The sequence below is a fragment of the Myxocyprinus asiaticus genome, chromosome 15 (assembly GCF_019703515.2).
Source record: "Myxocyprinus asiaticus isolate MX2 ecotype Aquarium Trade chromosome 15, UBuf_Myxa_2, whole genome shotgun sequence".
Taxonomy (NCBI): domain Eukaryota; kingdom Metazoa; phylum Chordata; class Actinopteri; order Cypriniformes; family Catostomidae; genus Myxocyprinus; species Myxocyprinus asiaticus.
In genome coordinates this window covers 31,764,645-31,784,992 of record NC_059358.1, presented here as the reverse complement: position 1 = coordinate 31,784,992, position 20,348 = coordinate 31,764,645, and the positions used below count along the sequence as shown (strand labels likewise).

Sequence of the window (20,348 nt, the reverse complement as noted above, 5' to 3'; positions counted from 1 at the left end):
AATGTATTCAGCTGATTGAAAACAACCTTTTCAATGATTTTGCCTATGAAAGGAAGATTTGAAATTGGTCTGTTAAAATAGAGTTATTCAGATTGTTCTTTTTTAGACGGTGCTTAGCAACTGCAGTTTCCAGGGACTTCGGAAAAGTGCCTGAAAGAAGTGAGGCATTGACTATTTCCAACAGATCTTTTTCTAGACAGGTAAACACATTTTTGAAAAATGATGTGGGGAGAGATTCAAGACAGCAGGTCGATCTTTTAAAGATGCTGTACTGTTTCTTCCAGAGTTTTCCCATCAGTTGCCTCAAAATCAGACATAGTGACTAATTTCTGAAGTTTTTGTGGTGGGTGCTGCTGTCTAACCTCAGCACAACATGTGGACGAGTTTATCGTCATTCTAATATCATAGATCTTCATGATAAAAGATGCAAACTCGTTGCATTTGCTGTCAGAGAGCAATTCACAGGGAACCTGTGTTGGTGGATTAGTCAGTCTCTCTACAGTAGCAAAAATTGTGGTGTTGCTTATGTTGATGTTTATGTTGTTTGAGAAGAAATTCTGTGTAGCTGTGCCAGTTCCAAACTGAAAGCATGAAGTCTGTCTTTGTAGATGTTATAATGGACTTAAAGTTTTGTTTTCCGCAACATTGGTCCTGCATTTTCTTTTTATGCTTTGTACTGCTGTTTTGTTTCTCCAAGGTGCTTTACACCTGCCTGTGATCGTCCTGACCTTTACAGGAGCAATGCCATCAATAGCATTTTTAAATTTTGAGTTAAAGTTATCGAGGAGAACATCAACACAGTCTGCAGATATACTTTGTGTCATAGATATTACCTTCATAAATTGCACACTAGTATTCTAATTTATGTACCTCTTTTTGACAGATCTAACTACAGTGGTAGGAGAAATCAATATAATACAGAAATGGTTGAATAGCGCAACGTCTGTAATAAGAGTGGATGAAATGTTCAGACCCTTACTAATGAGTAGATCAAGAGTGTGTCCATGATTGTGTGTGGATCCATCTGTAGGTCCATAAAATGCAAGCAAATGGTGATCTGCACTTAGCACATCCATGTCTTCAGAAGTTATATGATAGGTGTGGGTGAGAAATATATCAAGTCCATTTTTTTGTACTATATACCACCACTTTCACATTCTTCTTCTTTTGGTTTTGATGATTTGCATTTCTCATGCATATCGCCACCTACTGGAAAGGAAGGATAATTTATAGCAAAAAAGGGCTTAAACATTGATCTGTTTCTCACCTACACATATCCTATCACTTCAGAAGACACGTATTAAACCACTGGAGACTTATTGATTACTTTTATGCTGCCTTTATGTCCTTTTTGGAGCATCAAAGTTCTAGCCACCCTTTACTTGCATTGTGAGGACCTACAGAGCTGAGATATTCTTCTTAAAATCTTCCTTTGTGTTTAGCAGAGGAAAGTCATACACATCTGGGATGGCATGAGCAGGGTTGTATCTGAGCATATGGAGGCCCCAATCCAGGGCCACCGAAGAATGAAAGCATAACACAGTCTTCAGCAAAATTGAACATATTAACTTAAAATTTGAATATATTAACTACACAAAATGCATAAATAAAATACAAATAAATGAACACTAAATGACTAAATAACAATAAATAACTACTGTATATACACTGAACAAAAATATAAATGCAACATGTAAAGTGTTGGTCCCATGTTTCATGAGCTGGTATAAAAGATCCCAGAAATTTTCCATATGCATTGATTAGATTAGACTAGGGCCTAAGGAATTTATTTCAATTGATTTCCTAAAATGAACTGTAACTCAGTAAAATCTTTGAAATTGTTGCATGTTGCGTTTATATTTTTGTTCAGTATACAATGAGACACAACTGCAAAAGTTTAGCCAACTAATTGTTGCAACTTAATGCATGACAATGAACAAAAATCATCTAGCCAGGAAGCTGGCTAACCTTCATTTCTTACCAGTGGTCTGGCTGCGTTTCTCCTCCTCTTCATGCTCCCGACTTGTAGGTGAATGTGTGCCTGTCACATCTAGCAACAACTGAAGATCTGTTGAAGATCTTCACACAGATCTACAACAAATCACTGGAGCAGTGTGAAGTTCCCTGCTGCTTCAAACACTTCACCATCATCCCTGTCCCAAAGAAACCCAAAATGTTGATGACTTCTGTTCTAAAATGTGGATAATGCAAAGAATAGGTGTCCAAAGCGTCGACCGGTAGTGTGTGGCTGAGTTCAAAATGGCATACTTGAATTTTCTTTGCCTTCTCCATCAGATGGCATTTTAATCTTTTCACTAATACCATTTCAGTGCTGACAGGCAAGATCTGTGACCTATAATTGAAAGCTTGCTTAAAGTCTACAAATTGTAATGCACTGTCTGAACTCTGTTGAATCCTTTCAGTCAGGAAAAACAAGGCAGAATGTATCATGTGAAACTGTCATGAAACCTTCTAAATTACTTATGAGAAAAAATATGAGAGTTCATAATTAACGGTTTGACATATACTTTTTCGTCATTGATAAGGACATGTCCCTACTGTTCACAACAGGGCTTGATTTTACATCACGTTTTAGAAATCCAATTCATGCCCGCGAATTGCTCAACCTATGATGCTTGACTATAAGTTAGTTAAAAGAATCAGACGTAAGGTTCACCTTTCACCCTTGTGTTTCATAGTAATAATGCAGTAACAACTTTTGACATGACCAAAAAATTATTCAAATTACTGAACTTGTTTATTTAACCATCCATAAAATATACAGGAATCTCTTGTTCAGAGTAGGGGTAAAAGCAGTGATCATTCACTGCACCAGCCACTCTCCATTTTCCACAAAATAAATGGGCAGGAAAGCAAACACTGTTACCTGCTGACCCCTACTCAGCCAGGAAGCTGCATGAAAAAGATTTCCAGTTGCAATTATTCCAAAATCAAAGCTTGTAATTCAGACAAACACAGGTTTTTTTGACAGGCCATCACAGAGAAATCGAGTGGTTTCATTTTCTAAATCAAAACGAGCATACCTGCCCAAAAATGTAATGTTAATAAGAGGCAGAAAAAATATAATTTATATTTATATTCATATATCAACATACAAAGAGATCAAATGCTGTTCTACATTGTTTACACAGTGTTCCTCATCCTGGAGCAAAGCGGGCTGGGAGCCGTTTGCCTTGGTTCATTTTCAGTGCTTTTCACAGATGTAGTGTTGAACTTGTGCATCGTAGATTTGTTCTTCCAAGCTGCCCCTTCCTTCTATACAGTAATTTATGAAGGCACAAAATGATGGAATCATGGAAAGTAAAAATAAATACCATAGATAAAAAGAATAATTTATCCTAAAACTGACAATGGAGACAGCTGTTATCTCATGCTTGTGGCCAAACACATTACAATGCTTATGTTCGTGTCCTCAATTTTGCCCTTGCAGTTTTGAAACTATGTGATTTTTATCCCCCCAAAGGGACAGGGAACTTGACTGGTATTAAAATCTCATTTAAAAAATAAATCAACCCCCCCACCCCCCAAGTTGTAAATGATCGATTCAGAAGTGCACACTAACTTTAACTGTTGAAAGCATTACAATCAGACCAAGGCCAGTTTCAAATCCTCCCTCATTATCATAAGCAATTGAAAGAAAAAAGCTGAATCCCAAATCACATGGTGCACAAAGAAAGTGTCAAACTGCTGGTGCAAACATTGGTCCCAGGCTGCCGATTCTTGTCTTATTGCCATATCAGGAGGTCCGCCCACTTATCTGTTATATTGTGTGGGTGAAGCAGAACACACTGAGGTATCTGCTCAAGAGCATGATGTGCTGGCAGAGGTTAAGGGACCCAGCCTGCTGCGCCTCATGTTTCTCCCGAACGCCAAGGCCTAAAAATACGAGGCCGGCGTCGTTGCAAAGGTCTCGTCGAGACCCGTCCAACGACGCTGGGCACACCCCTCTAACCCCGGGGGTTCCGAAGATAATGCCTGCACAACGTCCGCGGATTTCTGCGGCCGTATCTCAGGAGCAACATGACTGTGTGTGGGTGTGTTGTATGTAGAGGCTCTTAAGGCTCTGCGGAGTGGCCAGATGCTGGGCAATTAAGACAGGATGTGTGCTTCTTTTCCTCAGTAGGTCTCTGAGTCAGAGTCATTTAGCTCTTCATCCTTGTAGAAGCCATCGTGGCGGCCGATGCTGTTGAAGCTGCAATAGGAGCTATGTTCGGAGCGAAGCATGGGCAGACTGTCGAAGGTGACGCTCTTAGTGGGGGTGGTGTAGTGGTTGATGGCACTGAATGTGAGACTGGGCACACCACCTCCACCGGGAGACACTGGCATCATGGTGGCCAGGATCAGTGCAAGGCAATCTGCAACATCTTTATTAGGAGCACAAGCCAGGGCAGGAGTGTAGCCTTGCAGAAGAATGAGAAAAAAAGACATTTCAGAATGGTAAAACTGCCACATGAGAATTAAGGTTGCACCAAAAGGAGAAATTCTGAATGACAGAAGATAATTATTCTGGTAGGACCTTTACTACTGGTACGAGGCTTCTGTAAATATTTACTTTACACGCAGGGTTACATTTCACTTAAAGGAATAGTTTATCCAAAAATGAAAATTCTCTCATTATTTACTCTCCCTCATGCCATCCCAGATGTGGATGACTTTCTTCTGCAGAACACAAATGTAGATTTTTAGAAGAATATTTCAGCTCTGTAGGTCCATACAATGCAAGTAAATTGTGACTGAAACTCCTAAAAGCACATAAAGGCAGCATAAAAGCAATCTATACAAATGAAGTGGTTTAATCCATGGCTTCAGAAGCGATTGATTTTGGGTGAGAACAGACCAAAATGTACCTCCTTTTCACCATAGAGCTCGATTACACTTCCTAGTGCTTGACGCATGTGCAGAGAGCTAGATAGTGCTAGGAAGTGTAATCGAGCTTGAAATCATGATTGCAAGACTGCTGATGTCAACATTTACAGCGAAAAAAAAAAAAAACGTTTTAAAAAGTTAAAAATGTAAAGTTACATTTTTGTCTGCTCTCACCCAAAATCGACTGGAACGCTCCAGAAGACATGGATTAAACCACTGGAGTCTTATGGATTACTTTTATGCTGCCTTTATGTGCTTTTTGGAGCTTCAAAGTTTTGACCACCATTCACTTGCATTGTATGGACCAAACTGAAAAACTTCCAAAAAAAAAATGGTTTGTGTTCTGCAGAAGAAAGCTATACACATCTGGGATGGCATGAGGGTGAGTAAATGAAAATGTTCCTTTTTGGGTGAACTATTCCTTTAAGTTTTAAGTCCTGTAAATTAGTGTCCATTAAAGCTATAACTAGTCGAAGTTGTAACTTACACATGGGTGGTAGAACTGGCCCCAGAACATGACGTACAATGTGAAAGATTTTGAACAGGAGTATACAATTTAAAATGACAAAAATAAGGCCTCATATGCTAAACAGCTATATCTAAAAAAAAAAAAAATACAAAAAATAAAAAACATTACAAAGCTGGTCAATATCAGTATGGTCTCCAATATATCATGCATGCTTAGAAGTAACATGTAGTTTTTAAAGTTACACTAACAACTTTAATGCTGATATTCAAAGGGTTAGAAAATCAATATTCACCATTTTCATCGACGGCCAGCACACTAGCACCCTTAGCTAGTAGTTCTTGGACAACTACAGTCAAGCCATTCCTGGCTGCCACATGCAGGGGCCTGGAAGATGGAACTTAAAATTAGTTTTTTTTTTTTTTTTTACATAACTTTGTGATAAATTCTTGTTGACCGTACGTTTGTAAAGCTGCATTGGTGGAGTTGACGAGGTTTCTGTCAGTGATCTTCTCCAAGATCAACAAGGCACTGGTTTCATGGCCCTGCAGAGATCAAATAAAAACCAATGCATTACTAATGATGGTCAGGAGACAGTACTATGAATAGTAGATGTTGACTGATAGTGGATTTTGCCGATACAATAACTAAGGTGGTGGAAAGTCCGATAACTGATTAGTCAGCTGGTAGTTTTTTAAAATTGATTTATATAATGTCAAAAAAACATTCTTATCCTTTCCTTACTATGACGGGCGCAGACAAAGAGTCCTAAATGAATAAAATCCCAGATCAATATTAATGTTTAACAAAAATCCCAAAAATAAGCAGAAAAAAATGAAGATTTGGTGCATAATAACGTGGGACTTTTAAGTAAAAAAACAAGACGAAACACACCGGGGAATCTTACTTTAAAACGACAAAATGATGATAAAACTATCGGCAATTATCGCCACAGATTTTTGCAGATAACGATAGTTCCAAAAAGCAACTATCGGCACCAATTAATTGTAAAACCGATATATCGGTCTACCTCTAACGAATCGTGCCTTTACAATAATAACAAAATCAGTGAGAAACAGACGGAAGAAAGTTAGTCAGTCTATACCAGCTGCACAATAGAACCCACAGAAAAGGTAAATGAAAGAGTGAGAAAACAGTGATATAAAAAGTTATGTAATTTTTTTCGATATTAAAATACTTTCTCCTTGGCAAATTCAGAATTGTTTAGCTTCATGGCTTGAGCCGAGTGCAGCAGAATGCAAAAACAACTTCTTAAGAAGAAATAAGAAATGCGAGAGAACCGAAAGAATGTTTCTTACCTTACTGCAGGCCAGATGGAGCGAAGTGTTTTTGTTGGCATCCTGCAGTGTGAGGTCTGCTTTTGCACTGCTCACTAACACCTCTGCCAAACACACAAAGCCATGAGACATTAAAACCAACCTCAAGCTTATTTAACAACACACATGAAAAACACTATTAGGTTTAAGTTTTAAGCTCTTACCAACTGCATTGGTCTGGCCGTTCTCCGCTGCCATCATGAGAGGTGTTTTGCCTCCAGCATCTACACAGTTCACCTGGGCATTGTGACCCAGCAAGAGCTGCATACACTCCACATGATCTGTGAACGCTGCAGCATGAAGGGGCGTCCTATTAGAGAGAGAGAAAAACTGGTGTAGTATTCGTATAACCCAATTTCCCTGATTATATAATAAATGTTTTTTATTTATGAAACAGATGTCATTGTAGGTTATTACGATCCTATGATGTTACCTGTTTTTGGAATCAGTTGAATTGACGGTGGCAGGACCAAGCGTGTCTATCAACATCTCAGCTGCTCCTTCATTGTCATTTATACTGAAGGTCATAAAAATAAAGTTCAATACTCTTGCACTTCTTAAACACCAACCAACAAACACATCCAAATCCACTTACACAGCACAGTGAAGGGGGCTAAAGGTGTTCCCTTCAGTCTTATGGAATAACTCCTGCTCCAGCAACACTTCAACACAGGTGTCATGACCTTTAGATAAATTAGGAAAAATCTGATTTAACTACGGTTGATCAAACAAGCTTCTTGACCCCCTGCACAAACAATCTCTCAATGACATTGAGACTTTAGCTACAGAAAAGATGATGGTGATAATATTTTGCTGGTTGGAATTTGACCTTTAAGGCGTAGTCATAACAAATCATAATTTCTGAAATTTGCTTGGTTTTTAAATGAACACACACAAAAATGTTACAACTTAATGCATTACTTTGAACCCCTTCTCACCAAGTCTGAAAGTTTGCATTGTAATGACATGAATTTTATTTTAGAGGGCAGCTCGATTTTTCAATGTTTTCTCTCTGATATTTGTTTTGATTGTTTTGTATTAAAACAAGTGAAATCTGTACTGTCACAAACTGAGACAAAATGAATAACCATAGTTCACTTTCATTCAGGTTTGCCAACTGTAGGGCTGTCACGATTATGAAATTTGGCTGACGATTAATTGTCAAACAAATAATTACGATTATGATGATTAATTGTCTGCTTGAGGGCTATGAAAATTAATTGTCTCTTTTAGGGCTTTCACGATTTGTCATATAAATTGTCATGTTTCTTAAGGTGCATGTGTGCTTCATACACCTTAGGAAGTCATTTTTACATATTTAATTTCAAATTTATAAATCAAATAATAACATAGGGATATATGATTTCTTTTAAGGCTTTATATGAATGACAAAAATATTTTTGATATCAAAATATTTCTAAATACATAAAATATATATATTTTTTGGTCAACTTTAGTTTTGGTCAATTTTACATTTACACTTCTTTTTATGAAAAAAAATATATAATACAAAATATATTTTATTATATTTATATAATATAATATTACATTAAGTGATAGTAAAATATTTCTGCTCTAATTTCTTCACTTTCACACGCCATTGTAATGCTCTTTGATTAAACCAACAAACCCTTATTTCTCATGAAGCAAAACCTTAGAGATTTTATTTAATCATTTTATCACTAAACAGAAATAGAGTATGCATGCGTATCCTAACAAAGTGAATTAACCTGCTTTGACCAAAAACATTTGCCATTACACAATCATTAATTAAAGTGAAACTGGAGCACTTTGCGTTCACTATCAAAGTTTATCTTTGTTTGTTTAAGTTTGGCACAAGCCTCTGCTGACGGCACACACATCAGAGCATTTGAGAAGTGCTTCAAGCGCTCTTCCGGACAGGAGCTGCTCTCCTTGACATCCGCGGTGTGGCTCAGTGACGCTCAGAGTTTAACTGAATGACACACAAACCCGCTGTTCATGGCATTTATATATAATCTTAAAATTCCGTTATTTGGGCATTTAAATTTGATTGGAATTTGAAGTGCACAATAATCGCGGTTCTCATATAACCGCAATCAGACGATCATTTAATAATGTTTGCAGATAGTGAGCTGTTTACATGCACAGCAATACACAGATATCTCCCAAATATCAGCTTATTTTTAAAATCCCGCAACAAAAGAAAACCGTATTTACGCGAGATTTGAAATAATTGAGTTATTCTCCACTTTGACGTCAAAACATGAAGAGGCATGTGTAAAACACATGCATACATAGGATAAGCTGGTATGAACACCTGTAAAAGGTTTTTACATGCAACACGAAATCAGGGTAATGGGCAAAACTCAACCCGTTTATGACTGATAAAGGAAAGCCATTTACATGTCCACTCACGTTGTCTGCTTATTAAGGATAATTGGTGTACGAATGTGCATATAAATGTGCTCAGTGACATAAGACTCTTTGTGAAAAACTTTGGTGCAAAAATAGTTGGCAACTGAGCAAATTAGTGGCATCGGACTTGGTATAAACAGGCCTTTAGTCGAAACAGGTAGGATCGGTGATTGTGGTAGCGAGTGTGTTTATTCACCGTTGTAACAGGCCCAGTGAAGCGGCGTGTATCCCTGATGGTCAGTGATGACAGGAATGGACTCTACAGACTGGGCAGCATGCAGAAGGCCCCCCAGTACCCCAACGTGGCCACAGGCAGCCGCAAGATGCACTGGAGAGCGCCCCCTACAGTCCCGTACCATGAAACTGGCACTATGCTGCAGCAGAGCCTCCACACACTCCTCATGGCCTGTCACCGCCTGGACAGAACACACACACACACACATTCAACTCATGATCCAACAGGAAGATTTTCACCAAAAGGAAGAGATGATTGCCAATGAAGTGTTTATACTGAAAGATTAAACACACATCGGAGTAGAAAGGAGTGCTAAATGAGATAAGAAGTCAACAGTTGTGATTTACCCCTCTGTGGAGAGCAGTGCGGCCCCACTTGTCTTTGGCATCTACGTTGGCTCCTTTATTAATCAGGGAGTAAACACAGTCTGTGTGTCCACCCAACACAGACAGCATCAGGGGAGTCCTAAGGATCACATATATGAATAAGACTTCACAATTTCCACAGGGGCAGTCCTATTTCCTGTAGGAGGAGAGCTTTGTTTAGTCATGTACTTACTGGCCAACTCCGTCCTGGATGTCAACTGCACTCTGAAGGTCAGCATTTCCGATGAGCAAACGCAGACACTCGGAGTGACCATTTGTGGCTACAAGACAAGAGAATACACACAGACACCCCAAATTAAATGAGTCATGAGTGATTATGTCTATTATACAATACCAAGTTACAAGTGATAGATCAATATGTTTTGGCGGATATCTGATCCGCCAAATGCCTGCTTGGCCATTTGGCCTGCTTGGCCAGTTAAACGAAGCCTTTTGTGTCATTTCCAAAATGCACCAACAGTCTGTCAATGGCTAATATGGAGTTAATATTTTGTTAAAAAAGTAGTCTTAAAGCATACAAGTTCCACGTCTGGTAAACTGCAGCAAAGTCACAAATAATGCGAAGAACTAAACTGATTTCCATGCTGTCTGACTAGTGTTTGGACACATACCAGCAGCATGGATAGGGGTGCGTTTGAGGGTGTAGTCCTTCACCAGGATGGAAGCCCCCTGGTTAATGAGTACATCCACACACTCTACGTGGCCTTTGAAGGCAGCCAGGTCCAGTGGCGTGTGTCCTTGTGCTGTTCTCACGTCCAGGTCCAGGAGAGACTGAACCAGCACCTCAAGAGCCTGGTGATGTCCATGGTAAGCCTGTGGACAAATGGTGGTATATTGAGTTTAATCTGAGAAGAACCACAGCCAGGAAATCTAAGAAATAAATGGGAAAAACAGAAGTTTAAGTTTGTTCGAATAGCGATTATTTCCAAATCCGTTTTATAACAAGGCAAAATCACTACCAGGGAAATACACCAATCAGCCACAACATTAAAATCACCTGCCTAATATTGTGTAGGTCCCCCTTGTGTTGTCAAAACAGCGCCAACCTGCATCTCAGAATGATATTCCGAGATGATATTCTTCTCACCACAATTGTACAGAGTGGTTATCTGAGTTACCGTAGACTTTGTCAGTTCGAACCACTCAGTCCATTCTCTGTTGTCCTCCCTCATCAACAAGACATTTCCATCCACAGAACTGCCGCTCACTGGATGTTTTTGTTTTTGGCACCATTCGAAGTAATTTCTAGAGACTGTTGTGTCTGAAAATCCCAGGAGATCAGCAGTTACAGAAATACTCAACCATTCTGAATGTTGATGTGAACATAAACTGAAGCTCCTGACCCGTGTCTGCATGATTTTATGCACTGCAGCCACATGATTGGCTGATTAGATAATCGCATGGATGATTGTTGGTGCCTGACGGGCTGGTTTGAGTATTTCTGTAACTGCTGATCTCCTGGGATTTTCAGACACATGGTGCCAAAAACAAAAAAACATCCAGAGAGAGGACAACAGAGAATGGACAGACTGTTTTGAACTGACAAAGTCTACGGTAACTCAGATAACCGCTCTGTACAACTGTGGTGAGAAGAATATCATCTCGGAATGCTATTCTGAGATGCGGGTTGGCGCTGTTTTGGTGTCACAAGGGGACCTACACAATATTAGGCAGGTGGTTTTAATGTTGTGGCTGATCGGTGTAAGTATACAATAGACTAAACTCAGAGTAGTGCCATATTTTAATTTTTACATGAATGAAAATGAGGCTGTGAGGGATAAACTTACAGTGATTGTACTGTTGTTGATTGTTCAGCTGACAAAACATAGCAAAAACATATTTGCAAATAAATAAAAAATAAAAACTTGAGAATTAGATGGTGATTTAGGACCTTTATACAACTTTATACAGTCACTGAACAGACTCAGTACTTTCAAGCCTTACAGCCTTGTTGTCATTCCTGTCAAAAATAAAAGATGGCTCTACTCCGAATAAGGTCTATTGGGTAAATCTCATGAAAACATGTCCAGGTCACATTTCACCCCAAAATTAAAAGAAACCAAAATTTCATCAAGAAATTAAGCCCATTTAACCCCAAATTAGGGAAGCGGGCGTAACTGGACCAAAGTTTATTTATAAATTATATATACTGTGTGTGTATATATATGTACAGTTGTGCTCAAAAGTTTGCATACCCTTGGAGAATTGGTAATATATGTACCATTTTTAGAGAAAACATGAGTGAGCAGGCAAAACACATTTCTTTTATTTCTTATGGGATTCATATTCAGCTGTTGGTTATAGCAGAATGGCACAATCGTAAAACAAAACATGGCAACAAAGAAAAAAAATGAAATTACCCCTGTTCAAAAGTCTGTATACCCTTAATTCTTAATACTGTGTATTGCCCCCTTTAGCATCAATGACAGTGTGCAGTTTTTGTAATAGTTGTCTATGAGGCCCCAAATTCTTGCAGGTGGTATAGCTGCCCATTCATCTTGGCAAAATGCCTCCAGGTCATGCAAAGTCTTTGGTCGTCTTGCATGAACCGCACGTTTGAGATCTACCCAGAGTGGCTCGATGATATTAAGGTCAGGAGACTGTGATGGCCACTCCAGAACCTCCACCTTTTTCTGCTGTAACCACTGGAGGGTCAACTTGGCCTTGTGCTTAGGGTCACTGTCATGCTGGAAAGTCCAAGTGTGTCCCATGCGCAACTTTCGTGCAGACGAATGCAAATTGTCTGCCAGTATTTTCTGATCACATACTGCATTCATCTTGCCATCAATTTTCACAATTTTAGAGCTCACACAATCCCCCAAAACATCAGTGAGCCACCACCATGCTTCACAGTGGGGATGGTATTCTTTTCACTATAGGCCTTGTTGACCCCTCTCCAAACATAGCGTTTATGTTTGTGACCATAAAGCTCTATTTTGGTCTCGTCACTCCAAATTACAGTGTGCCAGAAGCTGTGAGGCGTGTCAAGGTGTTGTCGGGCATATGTAACCGGCTTTTTCGTGGCATTGGCGCAGTAAAGGCTTCTTTCTGGCAACTTGACCATGCAGCTCATTTTTGTTCAAGTATCGTCGTTTTGTGCTGCTTGAAACAACCACACCGTCTTTTTCCAGAGCAGCCTGTATTTCTCCTGAGGTTACCTGTGGGTTTTTCTTTGTATCCCGAACAATTCTTCTGGCAGTTGTGGCTGAAATCTTTTTTGGTCTATCTGACCTTGGCTTGGTATCAAGAGATCCCTGAATTTTCCACTTCTTAATAAGTGATTGAACAGTACTGACTGGCATTTTCTTTTTCCTTTGGATTTTTTCCACCTTTTTCACCCAATTTGGAATGCCCAATTCCCGGTGCGCTTCTAGTCCTCGTTGTCGCATAGTGATTCGCCTCAATCTGGGTGGCGGAGTATGAATCCCAGTTGCCTCTGCGTCTCAGACCATCAACCCGCACATCTTATCACGTGGCTTGTTGAGCGCGTCGCCACGGAGACATAGCGCATGTGGAGGCTTCACGCCATCCACCGCGGCATCCGCACTCAACTCATCATGCGCCCCACCGAGAACGAACCACATTATAGCGACCACGAGGAAGTTACTCCATGTGACTCTACACTCCCTAGCAACCGGGCCAATTTGGTTGCTTAGGAGACCTGGCTGGAGTCACTCAGCACGCCCTGGGATTCGAACTCCAGGGGTGGTAGCCAGCGTCTTTACCACTGAGCTACCCAGGCCCCCTACGGACTGGCATTTTCAAGGCTTTGGATATCTTTTTATATCCTTTTCCATCTTTATAAGGTTCCATTACCTTGTTACGCAGGTCTTTTGACAGTTCTTTTCTGCTCCCCATGGCTCAGAATCTAGCCTGCTAAGTGCATCCACATGAGAGCTAACAAACTCATTGACTATTTATACACAGACACTATTTGCAATTTTAAAAGCCACAGGTATGGGAAATTAACCTTTAATTGCCATTTAAACCTGTGTGTGTCACCTTGTGTGTCTGTAACAAGGCCAAACATTCAAGGATATGTAAAATTTTGATCAGGGCCATTTGGGCCCTTTTGATTTCTGTTATCATTATGATTTAAAAAGGAGCCAAACAACTGTGTGATAATAAATGGCTTCATATGATCACGATCCTTAAATAAAAGACAAGATATTTTAGATATTTTCAAAATCAATGGCAAAATTTCACTATTTCTGCCAGGGTATGCAAACTTTTAAGCACAACTGTGTGTTTATATATATATTATATATATATATATGTTTATATACACACACTTTAACTTTGTGCAAATAACTTAATGTATTAAAATTATTAACTATCTTCAAAAAAAAAAAAAAAAAAGGATCATATTATCAACTTTGTACGCAAAATATTTCGCCATGACTGAGAGCAACTTGCAGAAAATCACATATTCATTCAGCCCCTCTGAGTAAAGTAAGATCATTCACTGAAGGATTTGTCAAACAGATTCAAAATGAGAAATTGTGAGCTGGTGAATCGCTGTTTTAAATGTACCAGCTCATAACAGTCATTTATTCATGAATAGGACTAAACCTGTCACCGTGTTTGTTGTCAAGTACAGCCAGCGAACACTATGTTCTCAGAGGTCTCTCCACCCCTGAAAAGCCTCGCCGATGTTGACGCCGCTCCTAGTACTCGACTTATCATAATCCTTTTTTTTTTAGTTTATATTCGTCAGACCTTTTTCTCTTGGTCTGTTTCTCAGCCATTTGTCCAGCTTGGAGTTTAGAAAGTTCACATCAGCCAGATTTGCCATCACTCTTCTAATGAATTTCCCTCTTGCTCTGCCCCCACCCCCCATCCTGTGCACACGTAAGAACCACCCCGTTGCTGATTGGCTGGAGTATTGTTGTGTGGATCGGTCTGATCCACTTTGTTTTTGTCCCATTTACAGAGCCAGGGCTCTGTACAAATACTAGATTTTTTTTTCAGCCCACCCACAGAACAGACAGCTAGCAGACTGTGAGGAGATATTTGCAGAATTTGACAAAAAGTGTATTGGATTAGAATTACTGAGTGCACCTTTAAAGAGACAGTACCGATTCTGCACATGTTCTACATATCAATGTGAATACTTGTACAACTTTTGCATAAACAATAAACATGTAACAATATATATATATGAAATATAATATATGCAATTTCCAGACATGTATTGATGGAATACACTTAATTTGGACATTTTTCAAAAGTTAAATTTGTGACCATTATGAAGAAAAAAATAATGAAAATATAGTTTGTAAAATTAATATTTTCAAATTGTCCCTAGAATTGGTAACCTAGAAGGACCCTTTATAATTAAAAGCATTAGCTAAGAGAAAATTTCTTTCATATGCAAGCAAAATGGACATTGTAACCAAAATATTCCCATATGAATCAATATCAAATCGAAAGCTTGTGAATCAGAATCGGGAATTCGATCAAATTTGTGTCAAAATCCAGCCCTACAAGGCAGTACAACAATTACTACCATGTGGCTCCAGCCAGGTCTCCTAAGCAACCATATTGGCCCGGTTGCTAGGGAGGGTAGAGTCACATGGTGTAACCTCCTCGTGGTCGCGATTAGTGGTTCTCGCTCTCAATGGTGTGCGTGGATCGCGGAGAGTAGCATGAGCCTCCACATGCGCAGTCTCCACGGTGTCATGCACAACGAGCCACGTGATAAGATGCACAAACTGACTGTCTCAGAAGCAGAGGCAACTGAGACTTGTCCTCCACCACCCGGATTGAGGTGAGTAACCGCGCCACCACGAGGACCTATTTACCCCAATCCCCCATTTCAAATGTCTGTTGCTTCACAACGTTATAGAACAATCAGATTTTACTCACAGCCAGATGAAGTGGGCTGACAGGAGCTCGTACATCAGAGTCATTGAGAATGTCTGTCCCTGAGGTTTCCATTAACTTCAAGACAAAACAGAACAGATCTATTTAGGCCTGATCATTCTAGGACAGTGATGAAGTCTGTTGTATTGAGCATCAAAATACTTACCACATCTAAAGGAGTTTCACTTGCAATCTAAGGAAGAAAAAAACATAGCAGACTGAAAACATTAAAAGCAGAGTTTCTATTCTGTATCATATGCCTTGTATGGTATCTCACCAGCTCTAGACACAGGCGGTGCCCATAAGCAGAGGCATAATGCACTGCATTGTAGCCCTGATTGTCTCGGATCCCTGGGTTAGCATCATTCCTCAGCAAATACTCCAGGCACCTAAAAGATCAGGAATGAGAGAGACTGGTAAATACACACAGCTTAGGACTTATTACCCACTCAACTCACATATACATGATAGAGTAACTCACTTTCCATCAGCGTCAGAAGCAGCGGCGTAGTGCAGGGGGGTGCAGCCCCTCTTATCCAGCTCATTGACATTGGCTCCTGAACCCACCAAAGCAAACAGGCACTGGTAGTTGCAGTTTGCAGCTGCATAGTGCAAAGGTGTCCTAAACAAGAGATTGTTACTTTTTTCCTAACTTAAATGTGAAGAGTGTTAATTTCTGCAACTCTTCAGTCACCAAACAAGTTTCCCGAACACTCTCTCTGTCCTTCCATTGATTGACCAAACAGGTAGTCCCGACCCAAACTTACAACATTTGTTTGAGCCACTGATGCCATGTCTGGTTGTTCAGAATGCTCAAACAAACAGAGACATTTTTTGATATCATCCCAGATCCACAGTGTTTACATTCTTCAGAAAGTCAACCAAAGAACAGCTTACTTATAGCTGCATATAAAGCTGGGATAGGAGAAAGTATTTGGTAACACTTTACAATAAGGTTCCAGACACCGGCATGTCTTATCACAACTGATGCCGGGTATTAAACCACTGGAATTTTATGGATTACTTTTATGCTGCTTTTATGTGCTTTTTGGACCTTTAAATTTCCAAATGATTGGCTTAAAATATTCTTCTAAAAATCTTCCTTTGTGTTTTGCAGAGCAAAGAAAGTCACATCTGGAATGGCATGAGGGCGAGTAAATGATTAGAGAATTGTCATTTTTGGGTGAACTATTCCTTTAACTGATGGAACCTTATGGCTACGTTCACACAGTCAGTGTTTGGGTTTGACAACCGTATTTACTTACAGGTGTGAGACTTGAAATGTCCTGTTCATACAACAGCTTATAGTAGCAGTTAGAATACTGTCTGTATGAACGAACAACCAAAGTCACAATCGTATTCTAACAGCTGTAACCATAGTGACAGTGACTAAAGATGGCGATGTCCATAACACCAGCATCTCTTATCACAACTAATGCCGCGTTATTAAACCAGTCCAATCGAGGCGCGAGTTCATCCATCAGATCATAATTAACCAACAGTGGCTTTTAACGCTTTTTAACTGTGTGCAGAGCACAGCTTTTGTGTTGCGCGGCTCGCACCCGTGAAAAAAAAGTGGTTGGATATTCGGATGACACACAGCTCATTTCTCCATCTCCGTGAGTTACGAAACTCGACATAAAACAAATGAGACACAGGCATGGACATTGCAGCGTGGCTCTCACTGTACAAGACGTAACTAAAAACTAGTTGTCCAGTATGGTTCCGTTCACACAACACAGGTTTGCAGAGAATGCGGTTGCAAGACCGGAAAATTTGCGGGTGTCAGTTCGGTTATAGAATGCGGTTCTGTGTGAACGTGGCCTATAAGTGTTACAAAGTATTTTCATATATTCATAAAGTATCGTATATAATATATATATATATATATATATATATATATACACACACACAGTATATAATATATACACACACAGTATATAATATATATATATATATATATATATATATATATAGTATATAATATATATATATATATATATATATATATATATATATATATATATATATATATATATATATATATATACACACACATACACACACACACACGCATCTATACAGCTCTGGAACAAATTAAGAGACCACTGCAAAATTATCAGTTCCTCTGGATTTACTATTTATAGGTATTGTGTTTGAGTAAAATGACAACATTTCTCCCAAATTCCAAATAAAATATTTGTCATTTAGAGCATTTATTTGCAAAAAATGACAACTGGTCAAAATAACAAAAAAGATGCAGTGTTTTCAGACCTGAACAATGCAAAGAAAACAAGTTCATATTCATTTTTAAATGAATTTAGGAAGAATTCAGAAATCAATATTTGGTGGAATAACCCTGATTTTTAATCACAGCTTTCACGTGTCTTGGCATGCTCTCTACCAGTCTTTCACATTGCTGTTGGGTGACTTTATGCCACTCCTGGTGTAAAAATTCAAGCAGCTTGGCTTTGTTTGATGGCTTGTGGTCATCCATTTTCCTCTTGATCACATTCCAGAGGTTTTCAATGGGGTTCAGCTCTGGAGATTGGGCTGGCAATGACAGGGTCTTGATTCGGTGGTCCTCCATTTACACCTTGATTGACATGGCTGTGTGGTAAGGAGCATTGTCCTGCTGGAAAAACCAATCCTCAGAGTTGGGGAACATTGTCAGAGCAGAAGGAAGCAAGTTTTCTTCCAGGAAAATCTTGAACGTGGCTTCATTAATGCGTCCTTCACAAAGATGAATTTGCCCGATTCCAACCTTGCTGAAGCACCCCCAGATCATCACCGATCCTCCACCAAATTTCAGAGTGGGTGCGAGACACTGTGGTTTGAAGGCCTCTCCAGGTCTCCGTCTAACCATTAGATGACCAGGTGGAGGATCGGTGATGATAATAAAACAAAAATTTTCATATTACTCAAACACATACCTATAAATAGTAAATCCAGAGAAACTGATAATTTTGCAGTGGTCTCTTCATTTTTTCCAGAGCTGTATATAAATAATAATAACTGTTTCCAAACATACAGAAGCAAACATTTGACCTCACAATCAGACCCAACAAAATAAACCCCCCCAAAAAAAAAACAAAAAAAAAACACAGACGTGTAATGGATGACTATGTGAGCGTCATGCTAAACACACCTTCCAAAGCTGTCCTTCCTGTTGAAATCTGCCCCCGTGTTGAGGAGAAGATTCAGACACTCAAGGTTCCTGCAGTGAAAAACAAGTTTTGATACTGCAATGCAAACTCAAATACAGTGAAAGAAACCATGGACGGGATAATGAATCCATCACCCAATTAAATTAAAATCAAGAGAGCAAAGATTCTCACCCGCCGGCAGCAGCAGCATGTAAACAGGTCCTTCCAAAGTCATCGGGGGTGTCTATATCAAAGCCTGTGAGACAGACACCTGCTCAGTAAATTCTTGTAATGAATAGGGCAGCAATAAATTGCACAGAAAGTGCAATGGCTGACTACTCAAGCAGTGATGAAGCTTACCAGATGACAGCAGTTTACGGCAGCAGTCCGAGAAGCCGCTGAGAGCAGCCAAATGCAGTGGAAACATACCGTGGACTCCCCTCCTGCAAGAGAAAACAGCCTACGTTACATTCAGTGTTCCCACTCTTTTCAACCAATTAATTTCCATGACTTGAAAGCTAATTTTCATGCCCAAACATTTAGCCTTTCATTCTAAAATGGCACCGAAATCACAATCACAAATTTGTAAAAAACAAAACCACACAATTGTTTGACAGAAGTTCAACTGAAAACATTTAAATTTAAATTGAATGATAATTAAATCCATACGAACACATACGAACACAATTTTTTATGAAATTGAGTCAAACCTTGAGAATTCAGTGAGTCCCAGTTATATTGGTGATTTTTGCTCCTCATGTACTGTAGCTTCTCCTCCCCCATATTATAAACACCAAAAGTTTAACAACAATTTGCATGCTCCCGTGTAGAATCCCGATCCTTTGCCAGCCATTTTTCATACCTGGCCATGCTGAGCCAGGCACTGTTCAAGGTGCACTTTCCTGGCGTGCTAAACTTAGCTGTAAAAGCTAAATTTGACATGCTAAAGTAGCTTTCTTCAAAATTAGCAAACAGAGACACTTCACTGAAATAAGCGGGTAAACGCCCATTAGCCTTAAAACGTGAATCCTAAAATGGGCAGGGATTAGCGGCACGTCATTGTCTCTAATTGGTCAGGTATTCTAAATAACATTATATATTTTAAACTCTTCACCATGTGTTTTTAATCCAGTGCAACATAACACCCCAATTAAGTATTTTAGTACAGAGCATAATAAATAAAGATATATTAACTATACAAAGAAATTCCATGATTTTTCCTTGACTCTGAAGATCTTATTAATTTCCATGACTTTTCCAAGCCTGGAAATCACAATTTAAAAATTTCCTGATTAGGGATGCACAATATATCAGCGGCCGTATTGGTCTCGGTCTATAAATGTGAACTGTAAAATTATCGGTCCGATAAGAGTATTTGGCCATTATATTAAAGCCGATAAATTATGGCTTTTTTAGGCACATGCTACTCGCCATGTGGGTTTTGATTGGTGCCTTCTGGCTTTGCTTTAGAGGAACATGGATTGGCGTAAACACTCCATTATACAGTATTTATTTATGTCACATGCATTTTGTTTCTTTTTTCTTTGTGTATGTTAAAGCATATTGTTGTGTTTACAGTGAATGAGACTTGTTTGCATTCCTAAGTTTTGTCTTTTCACAGATTTGAAT

The 20,348-nt window shown here is 39.2% G+C and overlaps 1 protein-coding gene across 2 annotated transcripts in view; it reads right to left on the bottom strand.

Moving 5' to 3' along the window:
• Positions 1–3,066: 3,066 nt before the first annotated feature.
• Positions 3,067–20,348, bottom strand: part of LOC127453049 (serine/threonine-protein phosphatase 6 regulatory ankyrin repeat subunit A) — a 42,167-nt gene continuing 24,885 nt past the window's right edge. For both annotated transcript variants that reach the window (XM_051719051.1, XM_051719050.1), the window contains 18 exons: positions 19,080–19,162; positions 18,912–18,975; positions 18,722–18,790; positions 16,055–16,195; positions 15,851–15,962; positions 15,740–15,766; positions 15,577–15,651; positions 10,320–10,521; positions 9,881–9,968; positions 9,670–9,787; positions 9,284–9,503; positions 7,286–7,373; positions 7,124–7,207; positions 6,855–7,000; positions 6,673–6,755; positions 5,816–5,898; positions 5,649–5,740; positions 3,067–4,421 (listed from right to left, as the gene is read on the bottom strand). In XM_051719051.1, the coding sequence (XP_051575011.1) occupies positions 4,138–4,421; positions 5,649–5,740; positions 5,816–5,898; positions 6,673–6,755; positions 6,855–7,000; positions 7,124–7,207; positions 7,286–7,373; positions 9,284–9,503; positions 9,670–9,787; positions 9,881–9,968; positions 10,320–10,521; positions 15,577–15,651; positions 15,740–15,766; positions 15,851–15,962; positions 16,055–16,195; positions 18,722–18,790; positions 18,912–18,975; positions 19,080–19,162 (2,059 nt within the window). In that variant the 3' untranslated portion in view covers positions 3,067–4,137. The remainder of the gene's footprint in view (positions 4,422–5,648; positions 5,741–5,815; positions 5,899–6,672; positions 6,756–6,854; positions 7,001–7,123; positions 7,208–7,285; positions 7,374–9,283; positions 9,504–9,669; positions 9,788–9,880; positions 9,969–10,319; positions 10,522–15,576; positions 15,652–15,739; positions 15,767–15,850; positions 15,963–16,054; positions 16,196–18,721; positions 18,791–18,911; positions 18,976–19,079; positions 19,163–20,348) is intronic.